At 44.5% G+C, this 13512-nt stretch overlaps 1 protein-coding gene across 1 annotated transcript in view; it reads right to left on the bottom strand.

Annotated features, from left to right (window-relative positions):
- LOC146341437 (vomeronasal type-2 receptor 26-like) overlaps positions 1-3767 on the bottom strand; it is a 35773-nt gene extending 32006 nt beyond the window's left edge. Inside the window, exon 1 of the mRNA XM_084807446.1 lies at positions 3692-3767. Coding sequence (XP_084663572.1) covers positions 3692-3767 — 76 coding nt within the window. The remainder of the gene's footprint in view (positions 1-3691) is intronic.
- Between the last annotated feature and the right edge of the window lie 9745 nt (positions 3768-13512).

Here is a 13512-nt window from a genome sequence, read left to right as displayed (position 1 = left end):
GGTCCTCCCCCCCGGAATCCTGCCCAGCCGGCTCCACTCCACAGCGGCTCCGCAGAGCAGCTGGCCAGGGCCATCTGCAGCCGGATTTCCAGCTGCGGATGGGCTGCTGCGGACGCAAATGGCGGCTGCCACAGCAGCCGCCATTTGCGTCCCACCAGGCTGCCATGATAGGCTACGTAAGTATTTATATAGCCTATCATGGCGACCCAAAAACAAAAACAAAACACAACAGCACATGCAAATGGCGGTGGCTACGGCGGCCGCCATTTGCGTTCCCTATTTTTCGCCGTTTTAGCCTACGTAAATATTTACATAGGCTATTACGGCGAAAAAAAGGGGAATGCCAATAGCGTAGTGGGTGCTATTTGCATTCCTTTTTTTTTCACTGTAATAGCTTACATAAATATTTACGTAGGCTAAAACGGCGAAAAAAAGGAATGCAAATGGCGGCCGCCGTAGCTGCCGCCATTTGCGTACGCCTTTTTTTTGTTGCTTGGCTTGCCATGATAGGCTACATAAATACTTACATAGCCTATCACAGCAAAGACCAGGATGCAAATGGCGGCCGTGGCAGCCGGTCGAAAGACCAGCCGCCGCCGCCACCGGAGCCGCCACCGGAGCCGCCACTGTCCAGAACATCTGCCCCAGGTAAGCTTCATCCCAGGGGGAATCCACGGGGGGGCAGGGGGGCAGGCCGTTCCACCACGGATTTCGGGGGGCCAAATACCAATGCATTCATCCTCACTGAAATCTGTGGCGGAATTCTCCACCATCCCTACTTGGAGCTCCAAAAAGATCTCTCCAAATTGGGAGAATGGGCATCCAAATGGTAAATGTGGTTCAATGTAAGCGAGTGTAAAGTGATGCGCATTGGGGCATAAAATCCCAACTTCAAATATAGCCTGATGGGATCTGAGCTAGTGGTGACTGACCAGGAAATAAATCTTGGGGTTGTGGTAGACAGCTCAATGAAGATGTCAACCCACTGTGCAGCCACTGTAAAAAAGGCAAACTTCATGTTAGGCATAATTAGAAAAGGGATTGAGAATAAAGCTGCCAACATCATACTGCCCCTATACAAATACAAATCTATGGTGCAACCACACCTGAAATACTGGGTACAGTTCTGGTCGCCACACCTAAAAAAAGATACTGTAGAGCTGGGAAAAGTGTCGAAAAGGGCAACTAAAATGATAAAGGGTCTGGAGCATCTCCCCTATGAGAGAAGGTTACAACAGCTGGGATTGTTTAGCTTGGAAAAAAAGAGGATAAGGGGAGACATGATAGAGGTCTACAAAATTATGCATGCTGTGGATAATGTGGATAGGGAGACATTTTTATCCCTCTCTCAAAATGCTGGGGAATCTTTGGACATCTTATGAAGCTGCTTGGTGGGAGATTCAGGACAGATAAAAGCAAGTACTTCTTTACACAGTGCATAGTTAAACTATGGAATTTGCTACCACAGGAAATAGTGATGGCCACCAATGTGGATGGCTTTAAAAGGTGGTTAGACAAATTCCTGGAGGAAAAGACTGTCAGTGGCTACTAGTCTCAATGGCTATGTGCTACCTCCAATATCAGAAGAAGTGAGCCTATGTACACCAGTTGCTGGGGAACATGGGTGGGAGCGTGTTGTTGCACTCATATCCTGCTTGTGAGTTCCTGGTTGACAGGTGGTTGGCCACTGTGTCAACAGAATTCTGGACTAGATGGACCCTTGGTCTGATCCAGCACTGCTCTTCTTATGTTCTTATATTCTTATGTTCTTATGTTCTTATGTATGTTCTTATGTTCCATCCTATCCCCAATGCTGTTTAATATCAACATGAAACCACCGGGGAGATCATCAGGAGATTTGGGGCTGGGTGTTATCAGTATGCTGATGACACCCAAATCTATTTCTCTCTAACATCATTATCCAAGGAATGTATGACTCCTTTGAATGACTGCGTGAAGTCGGTAATGGGCTGGATAAGCTGAAATTGAATGCAGGCAAGACAGAGGTGCTCATCGTGAAGGGTCCTGATTCAGGTATAAAGTCAACCAGTTCTGGATCGGGTTGCACTCCCCTGAAGGAGCAAGTTCATAACCTGACCCAACTCTACTCCTGGCACCCCAGGTGGAGACAACGGTGTGCCTACTGTCAACTTTGACTGATATGTCAGCTAGGGGTGTATGGATCCCCTACCTTTCCGGTCCAGGGGGGTTTTGCAGGGGGGGGGAAGTGATCTGTCCCTCCCACCCAGAATCTATCCGGGCTGGCCCCACTCCATGGGGATCCTGCAGAGCCGGCCACCGGGTCCGCATTGCTGGCGATACAGCCGGCCGACATTGCTGTGTTGTATCGCTTTGCTGGGCTAACCAACTCCAGACACAAATGGCGTCCACTACGCCATTTGCAGCTGTAAAGCTACATTTTGGAAAGTGTTGTTATTACATGAGAAAAAATGTGTCTCCCTACTTCATATTAATTGAATACATTCATATCACCAATCCAGTGGCTCAAGGTTATAAAGATGGGGATCATTCAGATTTATATGCAGTGGAATTACAGTTCTATGGGAAATCTATCTTGTCATCATTCTCTTTTATCTCTGGCCATCTAGAACTTTATTTATCTTCTTACTTCAGTAAATTTAGTAAATTATTTTCCATAGTATAGTAAATTTATAAATTGCTACCTTCAGGCACACAGTGATGTACATTAAAATAATTACACCTTCTTTAAAACCTTAAAATACACAAACAATACCCCCCCAATACACATACATACCACCACACACAGAGACATCATCATCATCATCATCATCATTATTATTATTATTATTATTATTATTTCCATACCACCCCATAGCCAAAGCTCTCTGGGCAGTTTACAAAATTTTAAAAAATACAATACAATACAATACACAAAGTTTAAAATCCATTTACATAAAGCACACAGACAATATACACAAGCAACATGTAACTAAAAACAACTTTGAACTAAAAACAGTTTAACAAAAAACCCAACAATTAAAATAACATAACTTGAAAACAGTATACAAAAGAGTCAGCAAAAGGAACAAGATTTTTAAAAAGGAAAGGCCTGCCAGAATAATAGAGTCTTTATTTACTGCTTAAAGACCTTCAATTAAGTCAGCAGGTGAATTTAAACTGGCAGGTCATTCCTGAGGGGCAGCAAAGGGAAAGGTCCTCTTGCATGTGGCTGCCAGTCTCACATTAGGCAGCTGCAGCAGAGATCCCTCAGGGGACCTTAGGTGGTGGACTGGGATGTAGGGGAGAAGGAGCTCCCTAAGATACCTTGGATCTAGACCATGTAAGGCTTTAAAGGTAAGAACCAGCACTGTATATTTTGCTCGGAAACAATTTGGCCGCCCGTGTAAATATTTTAAAACAGGTGTAATATGGTCTCCACGGGATGTCCCGGAGACCAACCTGGCTGCTATATTTTGTACCAGTTGAAGTTTTCAAACTGAATATACAGGAAGCCCCAAGTACAGCAGCGCATTACAGAAATCAAGCCTAGAGGTTACCAGCGCATGAACCCACTGTGACCAGGTCCACATATTCCAGGAATGGGTGTAGCTGTCAATAGGGATGTTGGAGAATTCCTCCACAGACCCCAATGAGGCTGGATTCCAAGAATCAGGACCCTTTGAGGCCTGTGGTGGAATGGAGCACTCACCTCCACCTCCCCCGTAATCCATCCGGGCTGGCTCTGCTCCATGGGGATCCTGTGGAGACAGCCGCTGGGTCTGCATCACTGGCGATACGGCCGGCCGCCATTGCCATGCCATGCTGTATTGCTTTGCTGGGCTAACTAACTCCAGACGCAAATGGCATCCACTATGCCATTTGCAGCAGTAAAGCTGTTAGATTTACCTAAATGCAGCCAGAAATGACTGCATAAATGACATAAATGATGGAGGAGGAGGAGGAGGAGAGAGAGGGAGGGAGGGAGGGAGGGAGGGAGGGAGGGAGGGAGGGAGGGAGCTTTGTTGAATAGAAAATCTAGTTGCCAAATCAGGGCTGAACTTAACCCAGTAGTCTCTAATCAGTGACAGTGGTGGAGGAGGAGGGGGGATATTGTATATACTGGAGAAAAGGCTGTGTTTGTTTCATCGTGTGTGTGTGGGAGAGACAGCTGTTAGTTAGTTGGGTAGATCTGTGGTGTGTGTGTGTGTGCTGTCCTGCAGCTTTGTTCTTCTTATTCCTTCCCATTCAGCCCATTTCAATTCAACTATTCCCTTTCTTTTTCTAGATTATTTATTTAACAAAACAAAGCAGTACTTTAGTTTAGATTCCTCCTTTCCTTGCCATGTTCTTTGGCATTCTGAATTATTCATCCATTCTTATTAGTTTTATCTTTCTTTCTAGATTCTCAATCTCTCGGGGCGCGGGGGGGAGTGGTTTAGTTTCCTTGCCTTGCCTTGTTCTTTGGTTTCCCTTCCCCATACAATTCTCACTACAACTTTATTTGTGGTTTTCCCTGTCTTTCTTGCTAGATCCTTTGCACGCGCACACACACACACACACACTTTCCTTTCCTTGTTCTTGGCTCTCCCCCAGCCCCACCCTTCTCAATTCCTGTATTCCTTCCCTTCCCATTTTTGAACTCTGTATATTTTCCATAATAATAATAATAATAATAATAATAATAATAATAATATGTAAACCCTTTTCTTTCCTTGTCGGTAATTCTGTATTTGCTTTTCTTTTTCTCTTATGTATCTGTGTGTGTGTCTGTGTGCATGTGCCTGTGTTGTGGTCAAGCAAAGCACTACACATGTCTACATTTCAAAATACAGTGTGCAAAGCACTGCACACATAACATCTATTATTGAAATAATACTACACTGTGTGGGAAAGCAAGCCAAATATAAGGCATCTTGAAGGTGTTTGCATGGGGGCTGCCCATTGCCCAGATTTCATGCACTTCTGTGCAAACAGTGAACTCTTTGCTTGGAGTGTTTTTGTTGAAAAAAGCACATAGCACAGAAACTACTCTGCCAGCCTGCATGCCCCACCCCCAGTGTAATGTGTATTCCATTCAGCCAAAGAGAGCCTCCTGTCATCCACTGCGAAGCTGAATAGGAAAGTAGTACTAGGGGAGAGGGGTTATTTGCACCTCAGAGAAACCTACAACAGAGATTAGGGATACTGTACTCCTCCTAATTACTGCTTAAACACCTAACTTCTCTGATTATCCCTTTTTGAAATTTGGTTTGAGTTTCTGAGAATAGCACATTTTACCTGTGCATAGCACAAAAACTACTTTATCAAACTGTCTGAAATTTGGCAGGCTGAATTCACTCCATGGGGGCTGAAAGCCTGCCAAATCTCATGTATTTATCATAAAAACTGAAAAAGTTATGCCCATTTCTGTTTTCCAATGCAAGTCGATGGGAAAACATCAAATCCGAATAATGTGGATATCCGAATCTTGCTTTGGATCCAAATCTGAAGCAAAGCAGATTGGGTCCAAATCAGTCTGAAGTGAAGTGGAACTGCTTCAGAAGGTCCGAATCAGCACCCGAAGTGAAGCAGTGGGTTGCCCATACACAGCCCCACTTCACTTAGTTTGGCCAGGGCTGGTCCTGCCATTAGGCATGGTGAGGCAACCGACTTTGGGGGAAGGAAACAGTGGCAAGGTGTTGGGAGGGCAGAGCTCTATGTACCAAAAGGCCTCTGCTGCATCCCTGCTGCCCTCCAGTGCATGAAGGACAATATTCCAGTGCCAGTGTTGAAGTAATGGCACAACATAACATTCTGCTAATCACACTCACACATAACACAGCTTCTTTACTCTTATGTAAGAGTGTGCCAATTGGTTCAAAATTGGGAAAGGAGTATGACAAGGCTGTATATTGTCACCCTGCTTACTTAATTTATATGCAGAGTACATCATGAGAAATGCCGGGTTGGATGAATCACAGGTCGGAATTAAGATTGCCAGGAGAATTATCAACAACCTCAGATACGCAGATGATACCACCCTAACGGCAGAAAGCGAAGAGGATTTAAAGAGCCTCTTGTTGTGGGCGAAAGTGGAGAGTGCAAAAGCTGGTTTGAAACTCAACATTAAAAAAACTAAAATCGTGACATCTGGCCCCATCACTTCCTGGCATATAGAAGGGGAAGAAATGGAAGTAGTGACAGATTTTATTTTCTTGGGCTCCAGGATCACCGCAGACGGTGACTGTAGCCATGACATTAAAAGATGCTTGCTCCTTGGGAGAAAAGCTATGGCCAACCTAGACAGCATAGTAAGAAGCAGAGACATCACCTTGCCGACAAAGATTTGTATAATCAAAGCTATGGTTTTCCCAGTAGCAACAGATGGCTGTGAGAGCTGGACTATAAGGAAGGCTGAGCGCCGAAGAATCGATGCTTTTGAACTGTGGTGCTGGAGAAGACTCTTACGAGTCCCCTGGACTGCAAGGAGGTCAAATCAGTCCATCCTAAAGGAAATCGACCCTGAATGCTCATTGGAAGGACAGATACTGAAGCTGAAGCTCAAATATTTTGGCCACCTAATGCGAAGAGAAAACTCCATGGAAAAGACCCTGATGCTGGGAAAGATTGAAGGCAAAAGGAGAAGGGGACAGCAGAGGATGAGATGGCTAGATAGCATCACCGATGCAATGAATATGGACTTGAGCACACTCCGGGAGAGAGCGCAGGGCAGGAAGGCCTGGCGTGCTATGGTCCATGGGGTCACGAAGGGTCGGAACGACGGAACGACTGAACAACAAAGAGTGTGCAGTCCCGATTCAGCTCAGGACCATAGTGGTTCAAGAAGGGGGGATTTAAGCTTCCCCCTTCCAATGTCATCCATGGTGGGCGTGGGGTGGGGTTAAACAAAGAAAAAGGAAGTCTCCATCAGCTCCTCTATGTGAAATGGAGGAGGCACAGTCTTGTCCTTTACAATACGTTTTGGGCTAACCCTGCTTTTGGTGAATGAGTTTTAATATTTCCAAAGCATTTCACATACTATATTCAGGAAAACCTATATCACTACATAAGCTGCTGCCTTATACCAGGTAAGAGTACTTGTCCAACTAGCACAGTATATTCTAGACAGGAAGAGGAGGTGACTTCTCAAATGACACTTGGGGAAGTCACTGGTAAAGTGAGATGTTTAACTGGGGTGTATGTTGGGCTGGGTTAACTCTCTTATATATCACAGCAAATCTCTGTTTCACTCCCCCATTTATTTTCTGAATTTGATCATATAAGCACCATACAATTTATATGCTATCTTTATAGGGAATGCAAAGTGTCTAATGACAACAAGAATACAAAATTCTTTGCTCTGGAGATGCGATTTCTAGAGTTCAGATATTTAGAACAGGACATACTTTCCCAAATATTAGCATAATGAGAGCCAGTGTAGTGTAGTGGTGAGAGTGACAGACTGGGAGCCGGGAGATCCGGGTTCTAGTCCCCACTTGGCCATGGAAGCTCACTGGGTGACTTTGGGCCAGTCACAGACTCTCAGCCCAACCTACCTCACAGGGTTGTTGTTGTGAGGATACAACGGTGAGGAGGAGGATAATGTAAGCCGCCTTGAGTTCCTTGCGAGAGGGAGAAAGGCGGGGTATAAATGCAATAAATAAATAAATAAATAATCAAATTACTGACACATTCCCCCCCCCCTGAACTGAAACCTATGAGGATAGCATGAATTATTGTGAATTAGTTGTTTAAAAAGCACAGCTAAGAGATATGTTGCGATAACTATACTGGTGGGGGAGGGAAGTTACTGTGAATTTATACCAATGTACCTGAAGACAAGATCACAAACAATTTGCATAATGCACAGAACAAGGACATGCTTACCGGGTCCCGTAAATTTCATGATCACAGGGAGGTGTCATAAAAGCCTGCAAGGCAAGGACAGCTGAATGGAGAGAGAAAACACCACCAATGAAGTAGTCACCCAGCCTATAATACTCCTTGATCATAAAGCCATATTTTGCAGAACAGAGAGCTGTTAATCTTCTCTGAACAGTTTGAGGAGCGAGAAGTAACAACAGAAAGAGAAGCATAGTCTTCCTGTGAGTATGCAAAGTATGATGACTATACATGGCTACAAACATGTTTTCACAGCATTGCAACTTGAGCTATAGCACTCCTCTAATCAGTAAAGCCATCCAGGCTGTGCTTCTATTTCCAAAATGCACTTTTGGAAATTATCATGCATTCACTTGTACCAATGGCCCATTTAGCCTAAAACCAACACCCTTGTGGTGTGTTTCAATCGCACAGCCTTCAGTACTGAGAAGTTACTGGAGAAGTAATTAGCTGAATCAGTGTTCTCCTACATGCAAAGCATATCATGCATTACCAGTTCCTCCCCCAACATAGACAGTCAAATATTAGATTAGCAGCATCCTGACTGCCATTTGATGCAGCCTGTTCCCTGAAGTGCAAAAATCCCCAAACCCATTAAGTATATTTATGAATATGCTCTGGGGAAAACTAATCATATCTTGCAACTAACCTGTGTGTTTCTCCTTGGCAAGGGGGAGCATCAAACATAATGATTTCAATAATTGAAAGGTTGATAATTACCTCACCACTTGCTGTGCCGATGCAACTCAGTGAAAAAAGAAACTTCGATGCAAATTTTGACCTATCTTGCACTATGCTCCTGGCTATGGTAATTAAATTCCAAGTTGATCTCCATATCTTGTTATGGGGTGCATGGAATTGAGCAAAGTGGGTCTATTAACATGTGCTTTCCTCTGCCACATGCTGATTCCTTCCTCATCAACATTGCATATGTTCCTGTGCATGGGACTGATTTTGCTGTGGAAGTGAAGGCAGCTCCCAAGCTATTGTTCATGTTGGAGCAGCCCTTCTGTCATGTGCCCATGCTCTCGCCTGGCACCCCCCTCTATAGCTTCTCCCGTGTTGCTTCCTTTTGCAGTTGCATTATGGAAACCCCAACTATTGCCAGCAAAATTTCATCTAAAGAAAAATAAGGTCTGAAGCTAGCAATTCCTCCTCAGTTTCACCATGGATAAATGATCAGGCAAGCAATACACCAAGAAGCTATTGCCACACCCTACATATGTCACTTTGTTTCTGATATGAGGTTGAATACAGACTTATTCATATGTAGAACAGACCCAATGAATACACACACACACACACACACACACACACACCACAACATGGTTATGTTTTTCTTTTGTTTTTTTAAATCCCAAGGTGCCATAACAAAATGTCATAAAACCAATCAATAAAACAATAATAAAACAGTAAAATAACTCATGTAGGGAGCAATTCTATGGCCACTAGACAGAGGCTAGATGGCCATAGGATATGCTGTTTTCTGGAAACCGGGAAAACTGGTTCCGGGAAAACTTTTCTGGTTCCGGGAAAACTGACATCCCCCCACTTCCATGCTGCCTCCAAGGCAGTGAAGAGAAGCCCCGTCCTCCACACTTGCAAGAGGAGTGTGGAGCGGCTGAAAAGGGGCATGGCTGTGGGCGTTCCAGGGCTGGGAGGGGCAGAACTGCCTGTATGACACATCCTATGTGTCGTACAGCAGCTTCCTCTCCTGCTTGCCCCCCTCCCCCCCCCCCAGGGCTAGACAGCCGCAATTGTCTGTCTAGCAGAAAAATCAGGGCAGGAGAAGTCCGGAGGGAATGATCCCGTCCATGCTTCTCCTGCCTTGCTTTGGATAGGCAGTCACCTCCGAGTTAGGAGGTGGCTACCTATCTAGATAGGATTGCACCCTAAAATAACTTGGGGTTGCTAGCCATCCTAGCAGTCAGCAAAATGCTCAGACAAACAAGTCTGTAGTTGTCAGTGGAAATACTCTGTCATATTTCAGTGGAAACACTCTTTTAATATCTCCCAACACCATGTAGATACCATGTTGCTAGTAGGGTTGTTTGAGAAATCCACAACTGAACCAAATGAGTTCAGATTTCCTGTCATGCGAACTTGTGGACTGGTTTTCTAACATTCCCAAAATTTGCATAAATTTTGTCATAGAAAAATATGCTCTTTTTTTTTTTTTTACAAAAAAACCCAGCCAAAAATGCATATTTCCCGCATAGGCTAAAGTGTAAAAATGCACATTCTGGGAGAATTTGTGCATTTTTGCACATGCAAATTTGTGCAGCCATGCATTTGTGCCAGTGCAGATTGCATTAACTCAGAAACAAACAAACAAAATCTGATTTTCTACAGGCAGACGATTGAACAAAAGGTGCTTGACAATCCACGAATCACAGACGGAATGGATTTTACACAATCCATACATCCCTAGCTGGTAGTATCAAAAGCTGCTAAGAAATATAGGAGAAGTAGTGGGATTTCAATCCCCTGGACCTTTAAGATGAACAAGGTGGCTTTTTGTTTGTTTGTTTTTGTTTTGTTTATAATTTTTTTAAAAAAAAATACTGTGAGTTTCAACAGAACACACAAAAAAAACAAGAAAAATGCAAGTATAAAAGCATGCTTTAAAGGCATCCATTTCTTATATTACAACATCCTTTTTTAAAAACGGAGGGAAAAGGAATAGATTACACATAAAGTTCAGTAAAAGCAGACCAAATATCCCAAGACAACAAGTCCATTTGCAAGTGGTGCCTATATAGCACTCTTTCAAATGTTGTTTAGGTCTTCAATCCATTGCATTACAGGCAGTGAGCTTTTATCCTTCCAGTGTTGTATGAATGAATGAATGAATGAATGAATAAATGAATGAATGAATGAATGACTTTATTGAATAAGTCTTCTGACTATTTCAAACATAATAATAGGGGGGGAAACGTTGAAAAGAAGACTTTACATTAAAAGTAGTAACATTACATTAGAATTAAACATTACATTAATAATTAAAACATTACACTGACATTAAAATACTATAATAAAAATAGGGATGGGCAGATTCCCTACCTGGCAGTCTGTGGGGAATCTGCCCATGGGGGGGAGTCGACCTGTTCCTCCCCCCAGAATCCTCTTTGGCTGGTTCCGCTCAGTGGCGATTCCGCGAAGCCTCCAGCCGGCTCTGAAGCGCCAGTGATACAGCCGCCATACCATATCGCTGGCTGAAGGGGACTGACTGCAGACGCAAATGGCTTCCAGGATGCCATTTGCGGCCGTAAAGGTCTTAGTTTGAGGTAAATGCAGCCATAAATGGCTACAGTTAGCTTAAACTAAGACCTTTACGGCCGCAAATGGCGTCCTGGATGCCATTTGCATCCCTGCTTTTCATTCTCACGATAAGCTACACAAATATTTGCGTAGCCTATCACGTGAAAAAACAGGGGCACAAATGGCATCCAGGACCAATCTGGAGCTGGAAGATCCGACCAAAGAGGATTCCATGAGGAGGCAGAGGTAAGTGTTCAGTTCCACCACAGACTCCGGGGGGGGGGCAGATTCTTTAGAATCTGGCCTTGGGATGGCGGAGAATTTCTCCCTGAATCTTCGGGAGGCCGAGCGCCGAGGCATTCAGCCCCCCGAAAGTGTTGGGGAAATTCTCCGCTGGCCACCCCCCCCCCCGGGATGGGACTTAACTTCAGCGAATGTCCCTCTCGGCGGTGGGTCCCGGCGGCAGTTCAGCGGCATTTCGTCGGGGGTGGGGGCGGCGGCCGGTCTCCCGACTGGCTGCCGCCGTCGCCATTACAGAATAAAAAAGTAAGTAAAAAAAAAACAAAACCCACCCGTGATAGGCTACGTGACGATTTACGTAGCCTATCACGGCTAGATTTCCAAAGTCAGCCGTGATAGGCTATGTTAATCGTTACGTAGCCTATCACGGGTTTTTTTTGTTTTTGTTTTTTTTAGTTTTTCTTTCGCGGCCGGGGAGACGAGGCGCTTATCCCCGGCCTGAATTTCGGCCGGGCGAAGCAAGGTGCCTCCCCCCCGGCCTGAATTTCGGGGGGAGAAGCGAAGCGCCTCCCCCCCACCGTGAATCACCCCTGCGAAAAGGTAAGTGACTTTTGTACATCCCTAATCTGGCCTCATTGGAGTCCATGGCGGAATTCTCTGCCATCCCTAAATAAAAAGCACTAAAAGGACTAAAAGAATGAAAGAGAAACTAGTGAGGCATAAAAACAAAAATAAAGCCCACACATTCATTTGAATCTATCAGTCAGACCATTTTTCAAATTCCTTTTTCCTTATATTGGCCGCCTTGATTCTTCTTAGTACTATGTCACTGTGATCACCATGCGTAAATTCCTTATGACCCTGAGCGGATAATATATTTCATGCTACAACTGCTTATGCAGTGTTGAAATTGACAGAACACATTAGTAAGGGCTCAGTCGTATGGCATGTGCTGTGGCTACTCGTAAGCCTCCAAACTCAGAGGCTTAATATGAGTATCTTATGCAGAGAAGAAGACACCTCTAGGGAAGGCTTTGGGGAGAGGGAGAGAAGGAGGCTTACGAGTAGCCATGGCACATTCCATACAATTGTGCCATGACTGCAATGGCTGGAGATAGCTTGTAGTCTGATGTTCCCAGTCTCCTCCCTTCCCTCTCTCCAGGAATGCCTCATTTTCCCCATCTCCATGCTGGTTTCCTGAGCATGGAGAAGTAGCCGGTGCAGTTCTCTATGGGCCAGCTACAAGGGGGAGGGGAGTGCATTTTCTTGGCTCTGAGCTTGGATCCCTCTCTACAAGGCTGAAGCCAAGAAAATGAAGAATCCTACGTCCCCTGAGACACTGTCTCAAGGGATAGGATTGCTTGCTCCCTAAGACACTCTAATATTTATAGAATGTATAATAAAGTTTTTCAGAATATGCGCCACTCTATTGCAGATAAAAACCTCCAAGTGATTTCTCAGACATTTCATGTCTTCCTCTCAAGCCCAGTCACTGTTCATTTGACCCTGTGCTAAATGATAAAATTCAGTTCCCTTTCTTCTATTGGATAGTCCCAAATGAATCATTACAATATAATAGATCAATCCAGTTACAACTTCATTTCATGTGGAAGTGGATAGGTCTGGTTGCACATGATGATGATGGTGGTGGAGAAAGATTTGTGCAGAATCTCTTGGTGTTGCTCCCTGAGTATGGCATTTGTGTTGCATTTGCTCAAAGGACTTTGACAACATTTATTGTCACAACAACAGACACCTGGATGGAATTGGGAAAGACTGAGAATATGTTCTCTCAAAGCAATACCAATGTGGTTGTTACCATGGTATCCTTCTGGATAGGTTGTCTCGGTTGGGAGTAGGAGGCACTGCACTACAGTGGTTCCGCTCCTACTTGGATGGCCGATTCCAGAAGGTGGTGCTGGGGGATTATTGCTCTGTGCCATGGCAATTGTGCCATGGGGTTCCACAGGGCTCTATTTTATCCCCTATTCTGTTTAACATCTACATGAAACCGCTGGGCGAGGTTATCCGGAGGTGTGGGCTGAGGTGCCATCAATATGCAGATGACACCCTGCTCTACCTGTCTTTCTCATCAAAACCAGGTGAGGCAGTGGCTGTTCTGAATCAGCGCCTGGGCACGGTAATGGA

The sequence above is a fragment of the Heloderma suspectum genome, chromosome 6, assembly GCF_057233095.1.
Source record: "Heloderma suspectum isolate Gila_16-S chromosome 6, 16-S_ref, whole genome shotgun sequence".
NCBI classification, from domain to species: domain Eukaryota; kingdom Metazoa; phylum Chordata; class Lepidosauria; order Squamata; family Helodermatidae; genus Heloderma; species Heloderma suspectum.
The sequence above is the reverse complement of the archived record's forward strand: the minus strand, read 5'-3'. Positions and strand labels throughout refer to the sequence as shown.